We start from the raw sequence: 26,519 nt of genomic DNA, 5'->3' as shown, positions 1-26,519 counted from the left end.
CCAGGCAGCAGCTCAATAGCACAATCAGATTGGCTGACAGTCAATGCAGGGGGAGTGCAATTGGGTGTGGACAGAGTACTGTCGGGAAAAGCTGGCAGGGGCTGACTGGAGGATGAGCAGAGGGGTGTGAGCAGGAGGATCAGCAGGAGGGTGGGGCTAAGAAGCTCCAGCAGAGTCCATGACAGAAACAGAAACTAAAGCACCTCAGAGTACACGGTGCCACAGAGTGGCAGGGTGGCATACTGAGGAGTGCCATGCTTTTTTAAAGTTTTCCCGTAAGTTCAGAATTAGTTTTGAAATGGATGAATACCAATATCCGTCACTCTTTGAGGACAAAGAGAGGATCATGGGATACTTACTGGAACAAGGAGATTCTGGAGGAAGTGATTGTAGAATGATTTAAAAAACTGGGGGCAAAACTAATAAAATCTGTTTCCAGGAAAAAGAAGGTAAGGAATCCCTTTGAGTCAAAATAAAATATTGTCAGAATATAGTTTTCCGTTTTAATTTAAATCTAAGAACTTTGGGTGGTTTTCACACACAAGGAAAGGGGTTTGCAGTTTGAAGTTTGAAGTTTCACACCCTCTCCCTCCCTTCTGTAGGAATACGTCTCACCGTGAGTCGGACCAATTCACCACAGAACCCTGATCAGCCCTCCACCAGCCAATCACAGGTGAGAAAATACTGACATTTAGAAACCTTGGCTGATGTTTTCATGATTGTGTATCAAGAGGTATCATGACGATAAGGAATGAGGGAGTGGGGAACTGCGGTCTTATTCACAAACATTTTGAGAATACTCTCAGAGAGCAACTCTGAGCAAGGAGGAGACAGAAAGTTTTATTTTAATGAGAGGGTGTGGTTCATCCTGTTGTTAGTATGATTCATGCTTTAATGGTTTTAGAATGGACAGTGGAATCAACAGAATTTAGAGACATGATCTAATTATGAATCATATTTAAAGCCTCTGTAATCCTCAATCCACTATCGTCTTCTCACCATGTAAATTAAGGTCTTATGTAAATAATAGTAAGCATATAAGAAGTAATAGAAATCAGATTGAATCCAAATTGAAATACTGTTGTCAGAGTTTCTGTATACTTTCCTGTATTGGATTTGAATTTGGTGTGTCTGTGCTTGAGATTTATTATGAAATTACACAATTAATGCCACAAAGTACTCATAAAGTATCCATATCAGTTACTGTGTAGGTGCAACAAAATGTCTCTGCTCCGCTGCGTAGCTGCTCTCTGAGTCTGAGCCAACTCAACAATGTCGAGCTGAGGCCATCACATCACTCCTTTAACACAAACAATGATTTAATCTGGCTGAAATAGGTATCAGTTTAAGTGTATGCTATGTATAGAACATTTGCCTTGTTTAACTCTGTTGTTAGATGGCCTTTACCTACAACGAACTGAAACCACCATCTGTGCTGCCATCAGGAGCCACAAAGCTTGATGAACTGATCAAAAATGTAGCGCAAGAGAGAGTTAGGAGAGTTAAGCTCCCAACAGCTTTATTTACCTTCATAACATCCAGCTGTGCCATCTCTAAGTACCAGACCCACTTCCGGCAGAGCCTCAGTAATCCTGTTTACCTAGAGGTGGGGTCAGACCTGGTTCTGTCTAGTTTGTCTTCTGATGCTCTGGATGAGGCCGAGGCAGCACTGAAGAGAGACCTGACTGTGGCCAATGTAAAGCTGCATGGAGCTACAGCTGTACCTCCAGAACTGGATAGAGTGAAAGAAATCATGACCAAAGCCAAGAACGAGGCAAACCATCGTGAGCTCAGAGTGGACGTCAGCTTCATCCCGGTACCCAGCGGAACCAAAGTCATCAAAGTACGACTGGTGGGCTACAGTGAAAATGTGAACAAGCTCAAAGAGATTCTCCATGACTACCAGATGAACCAAGTCAAAACATCCTCTACATTCCTTTCCACCTTCAACTTCATCATTAAACCAAACTGTCCTGATTCTGTGGAGGTGAATATCAACATTTGAACATCTGTTGTAACTATTCTGTATGATTTCTGTATGCAGGATAAACTGTTGAGAAAGTGTTTAATGCTAGTGTTTTTATTTACAGTGCTACCATGATGTCTACAAGCACCTCAGCTCAAATATGAACCAGGGAGGCCAAGGTAAACTGGACAACAAGACGTATCCTTAGACTATGTTGAATAAACGTTAATTGCAAATATAAATAGACTATTGACTATTGCACGTGTTATAACATCATAACATTACAGCATATCTACCACAACCTGAACTGGTTGCCTCTGTCAATGAAATCTTGGCATGAAGCACATGAGAGTGTATGTTTGTTCAAGACATTCAAACAGATTTACTGTAACGCAACTTTGGTTCTATGTAGATGGACTGGGAATGCAAGAAGAAAGCAAGGAGTTGGTGAAAAAATACTATCAAGGAATAGCAAAAATAACACCATTAAAGTTACTATGACAACAAACTGGTAAATGTATTCTGAGAAATGCACGGAAGGGAGTGCAATGAAACTTTGACCTGATAAGAGGATGTTATAGCTATTAATTCTGATCCATTCTGATTACATTTAAAGCCCTGAGGATCATTGCCTGAAATTATATTTCTAACCTTTGGAATCAATATTTACCCATGCTCCTTCCAATCCTCCAATGTTTTCCTTCTTGCTGTTCCAAGATCCAGACTCAAATGCAAAGGTGACAGAGTCTTTATTTGCAGGGCTCCAAGACTTTAGAATGACTTGCCTGAGATTAAGGCAGCAAATTCTTTATCTAACAATATGTCATGAGTGGTGATGGACAGTAACAAAGTACATGTACTTGAGTACTGTACTTAAGTAAATTTTTTGAGCATCTGTATTTTACTTGAGTATTTGTTTTTTTTTTTTTGGAAACTTATGACTTTCACTCCACTTCATGTCAAAGACAAATATTGTACTTTTCACTCCACTGCTGTTTTTGGGTCAGACCTGGTTCTGTCTAGTTTGTCCTCTGATGCCCTGGATGAGGCTGAGGCAGCACTGAAGAGAGACCTGACTGTGGCCAGTGTGCAGCTGGAGGGAGCTACAGCTGTACCTCCAGAACTGGATAGAGTGAAAGAAATCATGATCAAAGCCAAGAACGAGGCAAACCGTCATGAGCTCAGAGTGGATGTCAGCTTCATCCCGGTACCCAGTGGAACCAAAGTCATCAAAGTACGACTAATGGGCTACAGTGAAAACGTGAACAAGCTCAAAGAGATTCTCCATGACTACCAGATGAACCAAGCAGAAACCCAAAAAATGCTGAACCTACCACATCCTGAGCTGGTTGACTGTTTTGATCAATTCTTGAAAATGATTGGTATGAAGCAGCCAAAGCTGACCTTAAAAGTCTCGCATTTCCCGTGTCCTTGTGTGCTTGTGTCTGGCCCCCGCTGTCTGGTCAAGGAGGTTCAGGCAGACCTAAACGCAGCTATAGCCAGTCTAATGTCAGACATTTTGGTTCTAGATGGACTTGGGGCTCAGCAGTACTTCAGAGCAGAGGGTAAAGTGGGCAAGGAGCTGGTAGAGAGCTTCTGTCAGGTTCTTATCACAGAACAGCAAACTGTAAAAAGTTCCAGCACTGTGGTCAACAAGACGAGCCTGGAGATCAAACTTGGCTGTTTGGAGGATGAGCAGGTTTGACTAATTCTGTTCTACTTTACATAAAATAGCACAGTAGCAATGTAATACTCACATTTATAATATTTCATATTGTTCCCTCAGGTGAATGTGTTGGTGGTCCCCATGCTCAACAGGCAGCTAACTTCAACAAAAATTGGCAAATGTTTGTTGAATAAAGCAGGAAATGCAATCAAGTCAAAGTTTGACTCGATGGCAGTGAATCGTACCCTCGTCCCTGGTGATGTTCTGCAGGTTGATGCACCTCCATCACTGGGCTGCTCCAAGATCTTCTTCATTGAATGTGTGCCATGGGATGGAGTCAGAGGGCAGAGTGTCACGGTACAGTGAAATATCTGGTGGATTCAAAAGTGTTGGAGAGAAAATACTTTGGGTGAAGGCAAAGGATGAGTTCAAAGTCAAAGTCCAGTTACTGACATTAAACTAATGTAGTGGGCTTTATAGCAGAACAATTGAAATATTGTTTTAACATTTACTAAATACCAGGAATTACTGCAACAGTAATTGTACATAAAGACAGAAAATGCAATATTAATAGCAAATAATGATGCTTGATGATTGCAATTGAGGTTTTGAATGCAACCATTTCTGGCAGCTTTCTTCACAAAATGTTACTGGTTGACCAAAACTGTCAGTGGTTGGAACCAAACAGAATGAACATAACATTTGTAATCTTAAAGTTGGGTTTAAAAGTTTGAAAGATACAAATCTGTAGGTTTGCATGGCTACATTTGAAGTTTCTCTCCAAAGGCATTTCTGTTACTGCAAACTGAAGTCGTTGTGAGAAGAATGACAAATAAACTTAAGAGAGAAGTGTAAATCTACTGTTTTTACCTCCACACACCTGGCCAAATTCTATAAAAGAGTTTTTACTTAACAGTTTGCTGTTAACAGAAGTTGTTGGGTGCTGCTCCCCCAGTTTCAGATATTGCTCAGTGATCCAACAAGCAATTTGTGTAAAGCATACTGAGGCCTCTAACTGGCCAGCCAGTTCAAGTTAATTGAACATGTTACTGTATGGGCCAGTATTTTGAGCATATAAACCTGTATCTTACGCTCATCTAAAGTACAAATTGAAAGCACAAGGCACAGTGGATTTATTATTTATTCAAAGTGTGTCCAAATCCACCTTTGCTGTCTTGTGCCAGGGGTGCAGGGGTATCCTGGCCTTGTGCCAGCAGTGTACAGTGAGGTACACCTATCAGCTGTGCTTATGTGCCTTGATTAATTCAAGGGTGAGTGTAGGCCAAACATGCAATAATCAGAAAGTCAACTTTTGCCACTTTGAACAAGCAGGTGTGCCAGGAGTGCAAGCAGTAGCAGCATGATGGCAGATTTACCGGCAGGAAACAAAGACAAAGGCTTTTTAAGTGAGGAGACAAATCTCCTTATTCAAGAAGTGAAAGCATGAGAGCACACAATATAAGGAGATGACAGTTCATCTCCCAAGCAACTTTGATATGTACATAGATTATTTTACATCAATGCCAGCAAAAAATAATACATGAATCGTAAATGTCATGCAGATAAGTAATTTTTTAAGTTTTACGCTTAAGCGTGAATCATTCTTATTCAGCTCTGCTGACTGAAGCTCCTGAAGAAGGAGCCAGTGGGTTCCTTCTTCAGGGCAGGAAATTGGAGAAGTTGGGGAGAGGGATGGTGTCAGTTGAACCAGTCTCATGTCAGGGCGGTTGAAGCTGCTTCACCTGATTAAGGTGCAGCTTTGTGGTCCCCATTCTTCATCTCATTCTCCCCATTCTCCTCATCCTCATCTCTTCCTACCATCCCTGCTCTTCTGTCCTGCTAACACTACTGTGGGTGGAGGAAAAAGACTCAGAAAGTGTTCATGAAGTTTGATAACCTGTGTGCAAAATTATGTATGGGTTATTCAGCGGGTATATCAACCAGCATCAGGGTCTATCCAACCAGCTGTGACAGAAGCACACATGCCTTTTTCTCACCAGGTCGGGACAGTCTCGTGGTCAGATATAATATCTTTTTCATTTTGTATGTTTTAGATCATAATTGTTTAATTCTTGTTTTTCTGCATCCCAATAAACACACAGACACAAACACTACAGCTGCACCAGCTGTCGTGGGGATTGATCTGTTAAAGATGATCTATCAGCTGTGATCCCGTCCTGTATGCTTTTTACAGGTCTATTGAGAGTTATTAGGCTTTATAATCAGAATAAAAATTACTTATTCCTTATTAGTGAGGATAATTTTAGAGACACTCATACTGTTTACCATAAATGAAAGGTGTTTTGTGATTGTGGAGATGTGTATGTACACCTCAGCCAAGGGCGAGACACACACACACGCTTCAATATTTATACTTTTTTGCAGGTAGAAAATATGTTCAAAGGATATTTTACTAATGCACACTCCTGTGTGGGGAGACTTAATATATATGAAGGTGTTTGTGATTGTGGAGATGTGTGTGTGTGCTTCGGCCAAATGCACCGAGTGCTATCTTGTGTAGACAGATGGATTGCCACAGGCTTTGTGCTTCAACCAGAGTTTAGCTGGCCTAAGGCACAAGTGGTTTTTACTCCAGTGCACCAAGCACAAGACAACAAAAGCACCAGGCCATTCCTTTATTTTGCCTTCATGTTTAGACCTTCCAGCCATGGCTGCACGGATCAGGTGAAAGTTGATTTGCCTTCTTGCAGATGTGCCAAAAATGGCAACTGCGCCAGTGTAAGAGAGCAAAGCCACCTGTGCCACTGGCACATCTGCTTTGCGCTGGGTATAAGACAGGGCCCAAAATATCAGCCTTGTGCATTTTCCAGTCAAAATGGTTTTAATCAGAAATATTGCAGTTGTTTTCTTAAAGCTCTGTTCAGTGCTAGCATGTTCAATGCAGGAGTAGCTGATGTAAACATTAAAGAACTGCCTGATTTTTGCTTTGTAGGCCCTTGGCAATGGGCTGAAGAGATGTTTGGACCTCTGTATACAGCAGCGCTTCTGCTCAGTGGCCTTTCCAGTCATCGGCCCTGGAATTGTTTTAAAATACCCGCTGATAGAAGCCATTCAATTGATGACTGAGACCTTTCACCAGTTTGGATTGTCTGCATCCTCTGGCTCTCTCTCCACCATCCACATCGTCATTAAACCAGACTATCCTGATTCTGAGGTGACAAAGTAACACTTGAACAAAATGTTGTAACTGGTCTGTATGATATATTCATGCAGGGTATATTGATGAATTGATCATAAAGTGGTTAATGCTAGTATTTTTATTTACAGTGCTACCATGATGTCCACACATACCTCAGCTCAATTATGTACCAGGGAGACCAAGGTAAGAGTGCTGTGGTGGTGCAATCCTTACACTAATGCTGCTATAATGCATTAAGTTGTTGATTTACAGTTTGGATTGAGTTTGTATCATTGATTAAGGCACATTTTTGCAGGCTGGATGGTGTTGGTGGGTGCAAGTCATAAAATACCCTGAACTGCACATGACTACTGCCTAGGTTTATGTATGTGTATATGCAACAGTGGTGTACAGAATAAAATTATGTACTGAAACAGATATGTTTACATAGAGATATTGGGGAGTGATGAGTAAATATATTAAACCCCACAGTCTGGTAGATGATTTTAGAGAAAGAGGCGTGTCATGTGGACATAGCAGTGCAGCTTGAATTAACTGGCTGCTTCACCCCACTATTAGACTTGTAAATGTACAATATCAGACAAATATGAAACATGTTGTGTTGTTCCTCTTAGCGATCTTCAGATCCCTCACCAGTGACCTCGATGACATCACAATGATGGTGGGAGGTGGGGTTAAACTACAGCTGGTGTTTGGTGACATCACTAATGAGACTACAGATGCTGTGGTGAACACGACTAACTTCAGAAATTTTCAGAGTGGTGGGTGAGCACGGAAATCAGTTGGGTCGTGTAATTCACAAAGATTCACAAATGTATTTCATAATTTATATAAACACTCAACACAAACATATTTTTCACTCAACACATTACATTACATACACTTGTCATTGGATATGAATCAAGATTTTTTTTTTTTTTTTTAATTTTCCAAACCCGCACCTGCACAGCTGAGCACCATAACCGACCCGTTACCCGCGTTTGTAACTGCCCATTAGGTAGGATGAGTGGATGGAGAGGCGGTGTCATTCATATGTTGATTCGTGGGGGCTTATGTAGTGTTGGGGGACCATGACTCCAGCACTTCACTGAGCCATGTTTCAGGTCTGCCCAAAAATCCTGATCAGAGATGCACAGATATCTCTCCTCCCTCTCCAGTCCCAGGCTGTTCCACTGTGGGAGGCTTGGAATGAAAGACCTCACCACTGTCTGTGCAAACATCTTAAATTCTTCTTGCAGGGCATTTATGGCCATTATCAGATCAGATACAGTGCTGATCAGCTGCCTGGTGGACACAGTGATGTCCTCGTGCCACAGAACATGCACCTCCTGTGGATTTTTTTTTTTAAGATTGCATCAATTTTTCTTTCATTCCTTTCCTTATATCTCGCTTTATATCTTGCCATCTTTTCTTAATTTCATCTGTTGTTCTTGACTTTTTTTTCCCTGTAGCTTAACAATATGTTTGTTTGCCTCTTCCACTAATTCTTAGTTGACCACATGCAACACACACACACACCAACCAAATGTGCAGTGTTAGAATACACATGCAATTTAGCATTTAGCTTTATTTGAGTAAATCAGGTCCTTGGTGTTTGTTGTGGAGGTGTAATGTTATTTTACATCCAGATTACTGCCACTGTAGTCGATTGTATTCAAAACAGAATTTTGCAGAAAGGTTTGTAAGCCTGTTAATTACAGCGTTACAGAGATGCTAGCAATGCTGTAAACTCTTGTAGTCTTGTTCTTTTGTGACTATAATCTTTATTCTACAGCTGGTGTGTGCAAAGACATCTTAACTGTAGCTGGACCAGAGGTGGAGGCTGAACTTAAAGCAGGTGTGCTGAGAGGACACTCTACACATTTTCAAGCAACACAGGTTAAACAGGTTCTTACTTAGGTTGTCTTTGTTGTCTGGTGCGTAGCAAAAGTGAAGCGAGGAGACGTTTTTGTGTCCCAGCCTGGACTGTTTCCCTGCAAAGCACTTTTACATGTGTCTGGAAAAAAGGATACAGGTATCATTGAACAACTGGTGATTCGTATCATTGAACTTTGTGAGACATCTGGATTCAAGTCTGTGGCTATTCCAGCCATCTGTGCAGGTAAGTATTTTGTACACACACACACAGACATCTAATTTTTCGATTTTGTATGTCAAATCAGTGTCAGTTTTAATTCTGCTAGTAAAAATTCACACTGTTTGTGCAGGAGCTGGTGGGTTGGACCCTGGTGTCGTGGCAGGCGCCATCTTCCGAGGGATCAAGGCTGCTACGTCATCCACTTCTCTTAACTGTCTTAACTGTCTCATCAACATCCGTCTCGTCCTGATTAAGATCAACGTCTTCTTGGCATTTAAAGAGGAAGCAATGCAAATGTTTTCCACTGCTGTGATCAACAGAGGTGACAGAAACATCTCTTTGTCAGACGTCTCTTTTCTTACTGAATTCTCTCATATAATTTTCACTGATTGTTATCTGACCTGCCTTGCAGTGCCTCAGTTGCTTCATGCACAACTCCTTTTTTCAGTGCCTGCACCACACCTAAACATCCCCTGTACCACCTCCACAAGTCAGCAGTCTGTCTTCCTCTTCCTGGGTCTCTCCAGGAAGAATATTGACAAAGCCATGACAAAGCTGAAGGATCTGTATCAAGCTCAGTGCTCCACTCAATTCTTCAAAAAGGAGGAGCTGGCAGGCCTCACTCCAGATGACATAAAGGATTTGAACCAGCTGGCGGAGACCCAGGGTCTGAACATGCAGATGGACCAGTCTGGCCAGGGCGACATAACAGTGAGTGGGTTAAAAGATGGAGTCCACCAGATGATACACCTCATTAATGCCTCTCTGCAAGGCTCCCTCAAGAGACAGATGAGAACCAGGGAGGAGGAGGATTTGTACACTCGTGTGGCTTGGTGCATCCTGGGACATAACAACAACTGGGAGAGACTTCCCAAAACAGCCAATCACAGCCTGGAAAATAAAGATATATCTGGAGGGATAGTGGACGCACAGGGCATCTCGTGGAGTGTGGATCTACAGAGATTGGAGGCCACAAGGCGAAATCACTGGACTAGAGAGACAGCAAAGCTGAAACGACTTGTGAATCTACCAGGTGAGAAGGTGGTTCTAGATGAACATTGATGTTACAAAAAGAGCCAGACTGACAGTCTGGTCAAAAATATCAGTGTGTCTAACAGACACACTGATATTTTGTGAATAACAAAAATCTAAATCACTCAAATGTTGTAATGCTGATTTTGATTATTTAATCATAACCCAAACAACCAAATAAAACTCTCCATCTTTGCCTACAACAAAGGAAAAGTAATTGTCCATAACAGCATTTTGTAGTGTTTTGGAAATAAAACACATTTGCTCTGAATGTCTGATATTTCCTTTTAATTGTGTCATACAACTTTTTTCAGACTACTATCTCCCTCTGTACTGGGACAACATGGCTGATGGTGAAGATTTGAAAGTGGTTGTTCTGCAGCCTTCCTCTGCAGAGTACAGGACAGTGGAGGAGGCCTTCAAACTAACCGTCTTCCAAACTGTAATGAAGGTGGGCAGCTTTCAGTCACAAAGACATTTCATTGTCTGTAGATATGCAGTACTCAAAATTCGATTTTGGCACCTTAAAGTCTAGATCTATGATGGCTTCATAGCTTTAATCTAGAAGAATTAACTTTTTTATGGCAAGCTACCCCTAACATTTTAAATCTCAGCCCTAATTCCTAAAAAGTTGGAATGCCTTGTGTAGTGTAGTGTGTTTGAATCTGAACATTAAATATCTTGTTGTACTTCAGTAAAATATAGGTCAAAAAGGATTTGAGCAGCTCACTATCTTGTTTTGTTTTTTTCTTGGTAGATTGAGCGCTTGCAGAATGTTCATCTGCGACGTGCCTATGAAGTGCAGAAGAAGCACATTTCTGATAAGAACAGACAGGAGGGTGGAGCAGGTGAAAAGCTTCTGTACCACGGGACGACCCAGGACAACTGCAACTCCATCATGAAAACTGGGTTCAACAGGCGCTTTGCTGGACAGAATGGTAAACATCTTTTGGACCAGTTCACTGTGGCTTCCTCCATTTCCTCCACAACTCTCTGTTTAATCAGATAAAATAACTTTTTCGTTAATTCCATATTTCCTCTTGTTCTCAGCAACTTCATATGGTCATGGAACCTACTTTGCTGTTAACGCCAGCTACTCAGCCCACCCCAAATACTCCAGACCAGCTGCTGATGGTACTCAGTTAATGTTTGTGGCCCGAGTCCTGACTGGCATCTACACTCGGGGCCAAAGTGGCATGAAGGTTCCTCCACCTCGTAGTGACCTGCAGCCCCACGACCGCTATGACAGTGTGGTGGATGAAATAGTCAACCCCAGCATGTTTGTTGTGTTCCATGATAACCAAGCGTACCCAGACTACCTTATCACCTTCAAATGACTATGAATGTTGCACTGTTCACACACTGCCAGCCTTTTATCCTTTTACCTTTTATCATTTATCTTTAGAACATGTATATCTTTTCCAGAGTGTAAGATGAGTGCATCTCTCTGGAGATCTGCCTTCCTGCAGCTGCAGCTGCTGATTGGCTTCTTTCTTTTGTTCCATTTTAAACACGTTTATCAGGACTTTTTCATGTGAGGTGACCAGATGAGAATGGATGAAATTCAGGACAGGGGAGGTGGATGAACACATCATGTCAGATGAATTAAAATATATAGAATATTTGGCTCATTTTGAGTAAATTCTGTACTTCACTTTCCCAGTCTGTGGTCACCGTATTTTCACATGACGTTTGTTTTTACTCTGTAACAAATGTGATTTGAAATGTAGCAAATTAATAGTGCTTGAGATAAAAAATACTTTTGTATGATTTTAAAATACAGATTTAAAAAATAATCAAGAAAGTAAGTAAATGTAAATTGTTATTATCATCCCTGGTTTTAAGAGTAAAGCATAAAACATAAGTTTTTGATTGTTTGATAGTGATGTTCTCAGGTATTAGTTTAATTAAAGTTATAGTTATCTCAGGATTATTTACCAGTTTAAGTCAAAACTGGTTCACAACAGATTTCAGGCTGCTAAATGCCTGAATACCTGCAGAGCATAAAGATACTGTTGCACTTTTGTTTTTTTTAGATTACAAGATATTGCCCAGTGTTTTTAGTTTTTGAGACAGTTAATGATTATATTTCTTCAGCGATTAATTATGTCTGGATTTTTGTACTTTTAAATACTTTATTAATTCATGCTGATCAACTGTAACTGCGGTGAGTCGAGCTGCAGAGAGGAGAGCGAGTGTGTAAAGTACCAACCGATATAAAAACTTTATTGATGATGAATCCTGATGTTACTGTACAGTTCTGTGGTTTAAACACTAAAGATTAAATATCTGTTGCTGTAAAGACCAAACTGACAGACGCTGGTCTCCTCCACAAAATGTTTGTCACTGTGCTGCATTATTGTAAGTCATGATGAAGAGTCCAGACTAGGTCTCTCCTCTTCATCTCCTCGGTGTGTCAGTGTGCAGTTTGTTGTCTGCTGATGTAAATGATCCTGCTTCCTTAATACAAAAACATGACCATCACACACCGTTTCACCATTGTACAGACTGAGCTGAATAAAGGTGAGGATTTTTCTCCTCCAAGTCATTTTGAGAAAAACTCTTATATTTTGAGATATTAAGACAATATTTTGAAATATTAAATTATTATTTTTAGATTCCAAGACATTATGTTAGCAAAATTTCTCATTGAAATGATTTACAGGATCTTAATTTTTACCATCATATTGGCAGAAATGGGCTTCCACAGATATAGATGTTTGGAAATAAGTGTACAGTGCAGATCTTATTGTTAATAGACTCCAGCCTTTAGTGTAGTTCACTCACTTCACTGTTACACCACCCAGTTATAGAGAAACATGAGGCTTTGTGTTCAAAGAAAGTTTTCAGATCATGTTGGCACTACTTTCCATATTCACACACTCCCTCTGTCTCTGCTGCAATCACACTTTTTTAAAAATGCAGATGTTAGGCCGTTATCTTTCTTTTAGTATGTTCATATAAAACACTGTTACTCAAAGTGTAAAAGTAAAAAAATACACAGAGAAAGACATATCTAGCATTTTTGTGTGAAGCTAACTAGACCTCACCTTTTCTTTACAGTCCAGTCTCCCTCTATTATCTGATATGCCCTGATGCATACACCATGGAATCACCTTTTCTGTGTCCCATTATTGTCCAGTCTCTTTATGTTTAAATCAGTCTTGATGTTGGGAAGGTGGTGGCCAATGATGCAAAATAAAAAATAATAACTTATAACCCCAAATGAGGAAGTGGGGAAACAGTTTTCACAGTAAATGAAACTGAAACTAAAGCACCTCAGAGTACACGGTGCCACAGAGTGGCAGGGTGGCTACTGAGGAGTGCCATGCTTTTTGAAAGTTTTCCTGTAAGTTCAGAATTAGTTTTGAAATGGATGAATACCAATATCCCTCATTCTTTGAAGCCAAAGAGAAGATCAGGAGATACATACTGGAACAAGGAGATTCTGGAGGAGGTGATTGTAGAATGATTAAAAAAACTGGGGGCAAAACTTCTAAAATCTGTTTCCAGGAAAAAGAAGGTAAGGAATCCCTTTGAGTCAAAATAAAATATTGTCAGAATATAGTTTTCCGTTTTAATTTGAATCTAAGATTTTTGGGTGGTTTTCACACTCAAGGAAAGGGGTTTGCAGTTTGAAGTTGAAGTTGAAGTTTCACACTCTCTCCCTCCCTTCTGCAGGAATACGTCTCACCGTGAGTCGGACCAATTCACCACAGAACCCTGACCAGCCCTGCACCAGCCAATCACAGGTGAGAAAATACTGACATTTAGAAACCTTGGCTGATGCTTTTGTGATTGTGGTAAACAGAAACATCAAGTGCCAAATGATCTGGACTGATGATTTTGGAGGGATATCTGAGGAGAGGTATCAAGACAATGAGGAACGAGAGAGTGGGGAACTGTGGTCTTATTCACAAACATTTTGAGAATACTCTCAGAGAGCAACTCTGAGCAAGGAGGAGACAGAAAGTTTTATTTTAGTGAGAGGGTGTGGTTCATCCTGTTGTTAGTATGATTCATGCTTTAATGGTTTTAGAATTGACAGTGGAATCAACAGAATTTAGAGACATGGTCTAATTATGAATCATATTTAAAGCCTCTGTAATCCTCAATCCACTATCGTCTTCTGACCATGTAAATAAGGGTCTTATGTACATAATAGTAAGCATATAAGAAGTAATAGAAATCAGATTGAATCCAAATTTGAAATACTGTTGTCAGAGTTTCTGTATACTTTCCTGTATTGGATTTGAATTTGGTGTGTCTCTGCTTGAGATTTATTATGAAATTACACAATTAATGCCACAAAGTACTCATAAAGTATCCATGTCAGTTGCTGTGTGGGTGCAACAAAATGTCTCTGCTCCGCTGCGTAGCTGCTCTCTGAGTCTGAGCCAACTCAACAATGTCGAGCTGAGGCCATCACATCACTCCTTTAACACAAACAATGATTTAATCTGGCTGAAATCTGTATAAGTTTTAGTGTATGCTATGTATAGAACATTTGCCTTGTTTTACTGTTGTTAGATGGTCTTTACCAACGGTGAACTGAAGCTACCGTCTGTGCTCTCTACATAGCCACAAAACTCAGTTGAAAAAGGGAGAGTCGGTCCGAACCTCCTGACTGACCCATGAGCCATATAAACCATTTGCCACACAGTCACACCTGACAGCTCAGTGTTTCCACTACAATCTTCCGCCTTTCTCCGTATCTTATGTGACATCTACTAACAGAAACACGTACCACGTGTTGATAATCCTGATATTTCATGTTTGGATGCTGATGGAGAGCAGTAAGGGTGATGCTGCTGTCTTGCCGCTGCTCCTGCAGCTGCAGCAAGAGGACAGATAACTTGGTGCTTCATTCCAGCACTTGTGTAGAGCAGTTGTTCTGTTGTGATAAGTTATGTTCGGTTTGCTGAACTTCAAGAGAGCCAAACTGTTACTTGCACAGTAGTTCATAGCGATGCACATTTAGCATATCGACTTATCAACAAACAAACCACCACTACTCTGTTAATTCAGAGTACTTTTGCTATCTATATTTATGTTTATGAGTATAAAACCTATATTCCCTACCTACTTAAGTAGTAGAAGATACCTGAATTTCAGTATTTTATATAAGTTGCATGGTAGCGTGAGGAGATTTCATTTTAAAACACAGGCTGTACTATAAAGTGGTATCTCAAAATGTAATGTAAGTTATTGTGCTGGTTGTTATCAACATAAGAGTTGACAATTGCTATGACACATTCTTATAACTTAATACATAACTTATATATTATCAAATCATATATCATTTTAAAGGGCCCAGACAACGAGGTGCCATCAGGAGCCGCAAAGACTGATGAACTGATCAAAAAGGTACAGCAAAAGAGAGTTAAGCTCCCAACAGCTTTACTGACCTTCATAACATCCAGTGGTGCCATCTCCAAGTACCAGACTCACTTCCAGCAGAGCTTCATTAATCCTGTTTCCCTCGAGGTGGGGTCAGACCTGGTTCTGTCTAGTTTGTCCTCTGATGCCCTGGATGAGGCCGAGGCAGCACTGCAGAGAGACCTGACTGTGGCCAGTGTGCAGCTGGAGGGAGCTACAGCTGTACCTCCAGAACTGGACAGAATGAAAGAAATCATGATCAAAACCTCGGACGAGGCAAACCGTCATGAGCTCAGAGTGGGCGTCAGCTTCATCCCAGTACCCAATGGAGCCAAAGTCATCAAGGTCCGACTGGTGGGCTACAGTGAAAATGTGAACAAGCTCAAAGAGGTTCTCCATGACTACCAGATGAACCAAGTCAAAACCGAAGAAGCACTCGTAAAGACCTCCTGTCAGGTTTTTTCCAAGGAACAGCAAGGTGTGCGCTCTCCAGTGGTGAAAAACTCCGCCATCAGCAGTGCACGACCCAGACCTGCCATCAGAAAGCGCAAGACTCCTTGGAAAATTGCGGTCAACAATATGAACCTGAAGATTAAGCTTGGAAGTTTGGAGGATGAGCAGGTTTGACTGTTTCTGTCCTACTTTACATAAAGAAGCACAGCAGCAATGTAATACACTGATATTCTTTCACACTGTTCCCTCAGGTGAATGTGTTGGTGGTCCCCATGCTCAACAAGCAGCTTACTTCAACAAAAATTGGTGACTGTCTATTGAATAAAGCAGGAAATGCAATCAAGTCAAAGTTTGACTGGATGGCAGCGAATCGTACCCTCGCCCCTGGTGATGTTCTGCAGGTTGATACGCCTCCATCACTGGGCTGCTCCAAGGTCTTCTTCATTGAATGCACACCATGGGATGGAGTCAGAGGGCAGAGTGTCATGGTACAGTGAAATATTTGAGTGAGAGCAAAGGATCGGTTCAAAGAGTTCAAGGTTCATTTACTGACATAAAACCAGTATCGTAGACTTCATAGCAGAACAACGATCCAAAAAGCACTTTGTTGAAAGTATACCGAGGTCTCTAACTGGCAAGCTAACAAGCTAATTGAACATGTTACTGTATGGGTGAGTATTATGAACATTTCAGTTACTGGTCTTGTGCTTCCTTCAGCAGGTTTCAGTCAAACTGTCTTTAATCAGAAAAATTGTAGGTTTAGTAGTTTTACTTAAAGTTCTGTACAATGTTAGCCTCCATTCTCACATTTGAGAAATAAATGTGCAGTGCAGGAGTAGCTGATGAAAACATTAAGAAAATACCTGACTTTTGCTTTGTAGGCCCTTCGCAATGGCCTGAAGAGATGTTTGGACCTCTGTATACAGCAGCGCTTCTGCTCAGTGGCCTTTCCAGTCATTGGATCTGGACTTGTTTTAAAATACCCGCTGATAGAAGCCATTCAAGTGCTGACTGAGACCATTCGCCAGTTTGGATTATCTGCATCCTCTCGATTCCTTTCCACCATCCACATCATCATTAAACCAAACTGTCCTGATTCTGTGGAGGTGAATATCAACATTTGAACTATTCTGTATGATTTATGTATGCAGGATAAACTGATGAGAAAGTGTTTAATGCTAGTGTTTTTATTTACAGTGCTACCATGATGTCTACAAGCACCTCAGCTCAAATATGAACCAGGGAGGCCAAGGTAAACTGGACAACAAGACATATCTTTAGACTATGTTGAATAAACGTTAATTGCAAATATAAATAGACTGTTGACTTTTGCACGTGTTATAGCATCATAACATTACAGCATATCTACCACAACCTGAACTGGTTGCCTCTGTCAATGAAATATTGGCATGAAGCACATGAGAGTGTATGTTTGTTCAAGACATTCAAACAGATTTACTGTAACGCAACTTTGGTTCTATGTAGATGGACTGGGGATGCAAGACGAAAGCAAGGAGTTGGTGATGAATTAATAGCTAAAATAACGCCATCAAAGTTACTATGACAACAAACTGGCAAATGTATTCTGAGAAATGCAGGGAGGGGAGTGCAAAGAACCTGATAAGAGGGACATTATAGCTATCAATTCTTATCCATTCTGATTACATTTAAAGCCCTGAGGATCATTGCCTGAAATTATATTTCTAACCTTTGGAATCAATATTTACCCATGCTCCTTCCAATCCTCCAGTGTTTTCCTTCTTGCTGTTCCAAGATCCAGACTCAAATGCAAAGGCGACAGAGTCTTTATTTGCAGGGCTCCAAGACTTTAGAATGACTTGCCTGAGATTAAGGCAGCAAATTGGTTATCTAACAATATGTCATGAGTGGTGATGGACAATAACAAAGTACATTTACTGATACTGTAGGCATTTGTGTCCCCAATTATCCTCTATCCCCAGTCTAATAAAGGGTGTAATACTTTCTAATAAAGAGCATATTATTTTATAGTTTTTGTCTAATTTAAGTGCAGTTTGTTAGGTCTTATAGTTTACTGTAAAATGAAGTGATTATTCTGCTGAATAATCTTTGAAGTTTGAGTTTAAATGTAAGATATTTTTGTTTTGTTTTTTACAGACCAGGAAAAGGTTATGCAGAGGAAGTTTCCAACAATCTCAGAACTACAGCTGAATTCATTACAGAACCTTGATCAGTCCTCCACCAGTCAATCAAAGGTGAGAAAATATTGCCCTTTAGAAACCTTGGCTGAGACTTTAATGATTGAAACATCAAATGCCAAATAAGCTGGCCAAACCATTTTGGGGGGATTTCTGAGCAGAGTCATGATCTGTTTTGTAAGTTATTGCATTGAGAACACAAAAACTTAAAACTGTAATAATATCACTTTTGTAACTTGTATATTGTTATATCATCTACCATCATAAAGGGCCCAGACAAAGACGTGCAGTCAGCAGCTGCACAGGCTGATAAACTGATCACAGAGTTGGAGGAAAAGAGAGTTAAGCTCCCAACAGCTTTACTTACCTTCATAAGATCCAGTGGTGCCATCTCCAAGTACCAGACTCACTTCCAGCACAGCCTGAAAAATCCTGTTTCCCTCGAGTTGGGGTCAGACCTGGTTCTGTCTAGTTTGTCCTCTGATGCCCTGGATGAGGCCGAGGCAGCACTGAAGAGAGACCTGACTGTGGCCAGTGTGCAGCTGGAGGGAGCTACAGCTGTACCTCCAGAACTGGATAGAGTGAAAGAAATCATGATCAAAGCCAAGAACGAGGCAAACCGTCATGAGCTCAGAGTGGACGTCAGCTTCATCCCAGTACCCAGTGGAACCAAAGTCATCAAGGTCCGACTGGTGGGCTACAGTGAAAACTTGCGCAAGCTCAAAGAGATTCTCCACAACTACCAGATGAACCAAGTCAAAACCCAAAAAATGCTGAACCTACCACATCCTGAGCTGGTTGACTGTTTTGATCAACTCTTGAAAATGATTGGTATGAAGCAGCCAAAGCTGACCTTAAAAGTCTCGCATTTCCCGTGTCCTTGTGTGCTTGTGTCTGGCCCCCGATGTCTGGTCAAGAAAGTTCAGGCAGACCTAAACGCCGCTATAGCCAGTCTAATGTCAGACATTTTGGTTCTAGATGGACTTGGGGCTCAGCAGTACTTCAGAGCAGAGGGTAAAGTGAGCAAGGAGCTCGTAGAGAGCTCCTGTCAGGTTCTTATCACAGAACAGCAAACTGTAAAAAGCTCCAGCACTGTGGTCAACAAGACAAGCCTGGAGATCAAACTTGGCTGTTTGGAGGATGAGCAGGTTTGACTATTTCTGTTCTACTTTACATAAAATAGCACAGTAGCAATGTAATACTCACATTTATAATATTTCATATTGTTCCCTCAGGTGAATGTGTTGGTGGTCCCCATGCTCAACAGGCAGCTAACTTCAACAAAAATTGGCAAATGTTTGTTGAATAAAGCAGGAAATGCAATCAAGTCAAAGTTTGACTCGATGGCAGTGAATCATACCCTCGTCCCTGGTGATGTTCTGCAGGTTGATGCACCTCCATCACTGGGCTGCTCCAAGATCTTCTTCATTGAATGTGTGCCATGGGACGGAGTCAGAGGGCAGAGTGTGACGGTACAGTGAAATATCTGGTGGATTCAAAAGTGTTGGAGAGAAAATACATTGGGTGAAGGCAAAGGATGAGTTCAAAGTCAAAGTCCAGTTACTGACATTAAACTAATGTATTTGGCTTTATAGCAGAACAATTGAAATTTACTAAATACCAGGAATTACTGCAACAGTAATTGTAAATGAAGACAGAAAATGCAATGTTAATTGCAAATGATGACACTTGATGATTGCAATTGAGGTTTTGAATGCAACCAATTCTGGCAAATTTATATAGTTGGTTGACCAAAACAGAATAAACATGACATTTGTGATCTTAAAGTTGGGTTTGAAAGTTTGAAAGATACAAGTCTGCAGCTTTTTTGCATGGCTACAATTGAAGTTTCTCTCCAAAGGTGCTGTGCTTGTTCATATGCATGAAAAGAAACTGAAGTAGTTGTGAGAAGAATGACAAAATAAAGAGAGAAGTGTTAATCCTGCCTACTTTGTCGCCTTCATACACCTACGCCAAATTCTGCTTCATGTATCGTTGGTTACAAATGTTGTTGGATGCATTGCCCCCAGTTTCAGATAATGTTCAACGATCCAACAAGCAATTTGTTTAATGCATACTGAGGGCTGCAACAGGCAAGCTAACAAGGTAATTGAACATGCTACTGTATGAGGTAGTATTGTGAACATTTCAGTTATTGGCATTGTGCTTTCTTCAGCAGGTTTCAGTCAAAATGTTCTCAACCAGACATAAATGTAGCAGTTTTACTTAAAGCTCTGCTTATGTTAGCTTCCTTGAGAAATATATGTGCAATGCAGTATTAGCTGATGAAAACATTAAGGAACTGCCTGATGTTTGCTTTACAGGCCCTTGGCAATGGGCTGAAGAGATGTTTGGACCTCTGCGTACAGCAGCGCTTCTGCTCAGTGGCCTTTCCAGTCATTGGACCTGGACCCTGTTTAAAGTACCCGCTGATAGAAGCTTTTCAATTGATGACTGAAATCTTTCGACAGTTTGGATTGTCTGCATGCTCTGGCTCTCTCTCCACCATCCACATCGTCATTAAACCAGACTATCCTGATTCTGAGGTGACAAAGCAACACTTGAACATCTGTTGTAACTGGTCTTTAAGATATATGCATGCAGGGTATATAGATAAATTGATGATAAAGTGTTTAATGCTTGTGTTTTTATTTACAGTGCTACCATGATGTCCACACATACCTCAGCTCAATTATGTACCAGGGAGGCCAAGGTAAACTATACAACTATACATATCTTTAAACTATGTTGAATATACTCCCCTTGCAGAGTGCTGGGGTGGTGCAGTCCTTACACTAATGCTGCTATAATGCATTAAGTTGGTGATCTGCAGTTTGAGTTTGTGGTGTTGATTAAGGCACATTTTTGCAGGTTGGGTTTTGTGAATTGGTTCTCTTAACAGTCACTCCCTGCCGATATTGTTATATACAGGCGTGTGTTAAATGCTTGTTGTTTGCTGCCACCTACTGGTGTTTTTGGGATAGTGCGTTATATTGGGGAGTGATGAATAAATATATTAAATCCTCCAGTTTGGTAGATGATTTTAGAGAAAGAGGTGTGCCATGTGTACATAGCAGTGCAGCTTGAGTTAACTGAGCAGCTGCATCACCACTTTTAGACTTGTAAATGTACAATATCAGACAAATATGAAACATGTTGTGTTGTTTCTCTTAGCAATCTTTAGTTCCCTCGCAAGTGACCTTGATGACATCACAATGACCGTGGGAGGTGGGGTTAAACTACAGCTGGTGTTTGGTGACATCACTAATGAGACTACAGATGCTGTGGTGAACACGACTGACTTTACAAATTTCCAGAGAGGTGGGTGAGCATGGAAATCAGTTGGTTCTTGATATCACCGAATATGCACAGAAAGAGTCACAAATGTATTTCATGATTTATATATCAGCTTTCTACACAAACGTAGTTTGTGTTTTAAATTTTTTGAAACTTCCCTGCCATCCCTTTCACGTTTTCAGCAATATGTTCTAATATGTATAATGTGTTTAGAATAAAACTGCCTTTTTTCTCTTTACAAGGACTCAAATAAATGATAAATATGTTAATGTTAACAAATAACTATGTTAACATCCTGTAGTGCCTGCAGAACCTAGCTCTTAAACAAAATCAAAAGAAAATAAAATAAAACAACAGTTTTAAGGGTGATGAAAAACAATAGAACACTGCTATTAGATCAAAATTAGTATTTTTCTGGCCATGATCATTTAAAATGTAAAAAATGTAGCGACCATCCTTACAGTATCAGCTGACAGCCGCTGGGTGCAGGAGCAGATCCTAATTTTTGACACATTCATTTGATGATGTCCAGACGGTTTTTCACAGGTGAGGTTCCCATTCTCTGAAGACTTAAGTTTAAAACATACTTTTATGTGACAATCAAACCCCGTATGACTCACTGACATGTGAGCGTGCAAGCGGTAAAAACCTTCAGATCTCCCTGCTACCCATGCATGATTACCCAGTCTGTAGCACCTGTGCCATATAGATTTACCCACCAACTTAGTTTGAAACTGCATTAAACTCTTGTAGTCTTGTTCTCTTGTGACTATAATCTTTATTCCACAGCTGGTGTGTGCAAAGACATCTTAACTGTAGCTGGACCAGAGGTGGAGGCTGAACTTAAAGCAGGTGAGCTGAGAGGACACTGCAGACATTTTCAAACAACACAGGTTAAACAGGTTCTTACTTAGGTTGTCTTTGTTGTCTGGTGTGTAGCAAACAACATAAGCATAACAGCAACTGGGAGAGACTTCCCAAAACAGCCAATCACAGCCTGGAAAATAAAGATATAGCAGGAGGGATAGTGGACGCACAGGGCATCTCGTGGAGTGTGGATCTACAGAGATTGGAGGCCAAAAGGCGAAATCACTGGACTAGAGAGACAGCAAAGCTGAAACGACTTGTGAATCTACCAGGTGAGAAGATGGTTCTAGATGAACACTGATGTTACGAAAAGAGCCAGACTGATACTGTGGTTTGAGACAAATAGCAATATTACAGAAGCCCTGAGAGGCAGGTGAGAAAAAAAGTCTGTCGATCCATTCCCTAAGTCTTTTCTAAATATTCTTCTCTCCTGTGTTCATGAAGTAAGAAAAGGTTAGATCGTTTTGCCAGGATCATCTCCCTGAGTTTCTTTTATTTAATTTGTGGGAAAAATAAAAAATATTTTAAAAATAATTGTCAGCCAGCATTTTTTGATAAAGTTGCCAGCCACTGCCAGCATTTTTGTCAAAATTCACTGATTTTTCAACACCCACAAAATATGCAGTTCTATGAATATGTTAACATGGAGTGTATGAAAAGAAAGAACTGTTTTAATCTGTTCTTCAATCTAAGGCACAGGAGAGAAAACAATTTAGATCTGACTCAAAAAAAATGACCAGCAGATTTTTTTTTTTCATTTTGTAGCCTTATACATTTGGTTTTGAAAAAAATAAATCACATTAACTCTGACTATCTGACATTTTCTTTTTATTTTGCCATCCATCCTCTTTCAGACTTTGCTCTCCCTCTGTATTGGGACAACATGGCTGAAGGTGAAGATCTGAAAGTGGTTGCACTGCAGCCTTCCACTGCAGAGTACCAGAGAGTGGAGACGCTCTTCAAACACACTGTCTCCCAGACTGTAATTAAGGTGGGCAGCAAAGACATTTCATTGTCTGCAGATGAGAATTTTCCAGTTTTCCAGTTTTCCCATTATTGTTTGATATATGACAGTTCAGTTGCTCAACAATCCAGGATGTCCCTGAGAAAGCTGTTGTCTGGACAGCAGCATATGTTGCTACAAAACCTGTATGTACCTTTCAGCATTACTGGCACCTTCACAGATGGGCAAGTTACCCATGACATGGGCACTAACACACTGGTATTAATCTGGATGGTCCCTTTCCTCTTTAGCCTGGAGGACACCACAGTCACGATTTCCAAAGACACTGGATACATTTACATGCACACAATATTCTGCCCTTATTCTGAAAAACAATGTTCCTACTAAGCTGTTTACAGACCTAATGACGCTGAATATTCCTCTGGTATTCCTGTGTACATACAGCTGTGCAAAAGTTTTGCACCAATGGAGGACTTGTTTGACAGTGCAAAGTCAGCCTCAGTCTGTTTGGACTATTAAAGCTTAAAATTGATCAACTGTGCTCAAAAATATGTAGTTGGAATTTTAAATATTTTGTCCTTGTAGTGTATTGAATTGAATATAAAAATGCAAATCACAGCTGTTTGTTCTTATTTATGTTTTATGCAGCAGTCAGGGTGCTGGTATAATAGCAAAATAGAGGGCTTTTTGAACACAGTCAAGACATTTACATCTTTTCTTGGCTAATTTGGCATCTCACTATTTTCTTATGTTTGTTTTTTCTTCATAGATCCAGCGCCTGCAGAATGTTCATCTGCGACGCGCCTATGAAGCACGAAAGAAGCATATTTCTGAGAAGAACAGACTGAAACGCGGAGCAGGCGAAGAATTTCTGTTCCATGGGACGACCCAGGACAACTGTGGCTCCATCATAAAAACTGGGTTCAACAGGAGCTTTGCTGGCCAGAATGGTAAAGATCAATTCACTCTGTGTGTGTGTGTGTGTGTGTGTGTGTGTGTGTGTGTGTGTGTGTGTGTGTGTGTGTGTGTGTGTGTGTGTGTCACCCATTCTTGAGAACTGGGACAAATCATGTCCAAACAAAAAAGAAATATATGCAATTTATGAGATATTTTGCTTTGCTTAATTTTTTCTAATTCCTAAACTTGCCCTGTACCAGAAAATACTCTTGTACCAGACAAGAGTTCATGACTTGACATGAAATGTTTTGACCTTCAAAAGCTAAAACTAATGATAATAACTGATAGTATAGGTAAAAATGTGCTAGTATAATTACCTTTGTTTTAAAATATATTTTTTAATGAAAATGTTGGCTCTTTAAAGTTTTGTCCCAGATTTCCATCAGATTTTTACAAAAACTCTGTAGCACCTCTAAAACAAAGCTAAATAAAAAAAATATGGTTTGAAAATGTGTATTTTGATTAGCACAACTTTAAAAAACTTAAAAAAAAAAAATATGGCTATGCTGTGAAATGAAAAAACATTTTTGTAACATTTTGTCAACTCTGTAAGATGACAGAAGGAAAATCTGACAGAGCCGATGTCCAAATTTAATTAAAAAATTTCGTAGTAGGAGGTGAATCCGATAAAGAGTAAATATCGAAACTCCCTCAAAACACGGTTTTGTCCCGATTCTCAGGAATGAGTGAATCAAATGAAATTAAAAACTGGATGCTAAACTCAAAGATGACGCTAATTCAGTCCAATGAGATTTACCTGTCAAGAGCGTATACCAACAAGGTTTTCTAGCTTCCAGGTGTGCTCTCTGCGGCCCACTGAATATTGTTAGTGTCATCCTGGTAGGCGGTACTCTCCGAGACCTGGAAAGAAAAAACTGGAATCAGAATACATCTTAATGCTAACCAAGTAGTTTTATTTGCCAATTGTAACCAAACCAGATGAGAAAACACTCGTGAGTACTTTCTGTGTATAAATGAGTACTTTTGTTAATTCCATATTTCCTCTTGTTCTCAGGAACTTCATGTGGTCATGGCACCTACTTTGCCGTAAATGCCAGCTACTCAGCCCAACCCACCTTCTCCGAGCCAGCTGCTGACGGTACTCGGTCTATGTTTCTGGCCCGAGTCCTGACTGGCGTCTACACTCTGGGCCACAGCAACATGAAGGTTCCTCCGCCTTGTAGCGGCCTGCAGCCCCATGACCGCTATGACAGTGTGGTGGATAGAATAAAGCACCCCAGGATGTTCATTGTGTTCCATGATAGCCAAGCGTACCCAGACTACCTCATCACCTTCAGATGACTGTAAGGAGAATGGAGGGAGAGTCCAGCAGAGAGAAACCCTGAGGGTCTTCTAGGCCTTCAGAGAAAGTCTACCATATCAGTATTTCAAATGTTATATTTAAATATATCATCTTTTATTTATTTCATTTAATTATTAGGCCCTTCTCTTCTAATTCTGATTTAAACCTCAACCTCTTATCTTGCTTGCTAATTGAGACCAACGTTGTTGCTGGGTGGCTAACTTGATAGTACTGCCTTTTTCAAAGTGGACTTTCTCAGTGAAGCCCAGCATCTGTGAAGAACTATATTATTCAGAAGACTGACATTGCACTCACCCCGAGACACTTGAATCTTCTTTTTTAAAGCTACTTCCAACAGTGCAGCACAGCAGACAGAGCTGAACAGAAATAATATAACTGGAGATCTATGTTACATGTAACTCTGTGAAACAGAGAAATAAGAATGACAAAAAGAGACAAACACAAACTGCATTATAGCTTATCCAAACAATAGTAACAGAGTAAATGGCAATTATCTATTGTTTAACACAAGTTTGACTACAGAAAACTCTCCAAAAAACATCTGCTACCATTGTGAGGTGCTGATTCAAGTTCTGCATCATCCTGTCAGGGTTTCAGTACACTGTACATTATCCAGTATTCAGATTGTAATTTCTCCAAAATTGAAAGCTTTTTACTGTTGCACTTTTGCTTTTTAGAATGTAAGATGTAATGTTTTTGAGACTGTTGATGATTAATTGTCATCAGTGATGAATTGTCTGCTTTTGAGTTTGTTTTGGAAATCATGTCTCAGCACGAATAAGATTTGTCAAATTATTGATGGTGTGACTGAAGTTTTTGGACTTTCACCACTGAATCACATCAACACACACTTACAGCATAGGGAATCTTTTATTTGATTTATATTTGCATTTGTTCTTATACAAAGAAAAAAAATGTGAAGAAACAGATTTTATAGATTGATATAAAGACGTGAACAAGCTCTTTACAGCTCTCAAGCAGAAACATCGATACGTCAATTTAATAGCTGTAGTAGTATTCAAAAATTAAATTTGAGCTGCATTGATCAATATTTTGTATATCAAATAAAACATAACATCAAATGAGTTGCCAATATCTTGTGTCCACAGAATTATCACCCAACTTTTTAGCCTCATTAACTCATTGTTTCAGTTATTGTTTCGTTCAGCCTCACCGCCCTAATCAATCCTGATTCTAACA

The 26,519-nt window shown here is 40.2% G+C and overlaps 2 protein-coding genes across 2 annotated transcripts in view; both read left to right on the top strand.

Moving 5' to 3' along the window:
* Positions 1–25,917, top strand: part of LOC146305814 (protein mono-ADP-ribosyltransferase PARP15-like) — a 39,245-nt gene extending 13,328 nt beyond the window's left edge. Inside the window, exons 3-12 of the mRNA XM_084713136.1 lie at positions 18,180–19,058; positions 19,146–19,382; positions 20,235–20,456; positions 20,569–20,623; positions 21,085–21,231; positions 21,997–22,100; positions 22,160–22,346; positions 22,929–23,065; positions 23,808–23,988; positions 25,011–25,917. Coding sequence (XP_084569262.1) covers positions 18,180–19,058; positions 19,146–19,382; positions 20,235–20,456; positions 20,569–20,623; positions 21,085–21,231; positions 21,997–22,100; positions 22,160–22,346; positions 22,929–23,065; positions 23,808–23,988; positions 25,011–25,297 — 2,436 coding nt within the window. The 3' untranslated portion in view covers positions 25,298–25,917. The remainder of the gene's footprint in view (positions 1–18,179; positions 19,059–19,145; positions 19,383–20,234; positions 20,457–20,568; positions 20,624–21,084; positions 21,232–21,996; positions 22,101–22,159; positions 22,347–22,928; positions 23,066–23,807; positions 23,989–25,010) is intronic.
* LOC146305815 (protein mono-ADP-ribosyltransferase PARP15-like) lies at positions 299–11,316 on the top strand. Its single transcript, XM_084713034.1, has 15 exons — positions 299–383; positions 603–673; positions 1,397–1,923; positions 3,281–3,665; positions 3,753–3,989; positions 6,586–6,807; positions 6,921–6,975; positions 7,407–7,553; positions 8,567–8,629; positions 8,717–8,893; positions 9,000–9,191; positions 9,282–9,902; positions 10,216–10,352; positions 10,659–10,839; positions 10,952–11,316. The coding sequence occupies exons 1-15, from the start codon at positions 299–301 to the stop codon at positions 11,236–11,238; spliced, it is 3,387 nt and encodes a 1,128-aa protein (XP_084569160.1). The 3' UTR covers positions 11,239–11,316.
* Positions 25,918–26,519: the final 602 nt, after the last annotated feature.

The sequence above is a fragment of the Lutjanus erythropterus genome, chromosome 23, assembly GCF_056507025.1.
Source record: "Lutjanus erythropterus isolate fLutEry1 chromosome 23, fLutEry1.hap2, whole genome shotgun sequence".
Classification (NCBI taxonomy): Eukaryota; Metazoa; Chordata; class Actinopteri; order Lutjaniformes; family Lutjanidae; genus Lutjanus; species Lutjanus erythropterus.
The sequence above is the reverse complement of the archived record's forward strand: the minus strand, read 5'-3'. Positions and strand labels throughout refer to the sequence as shown.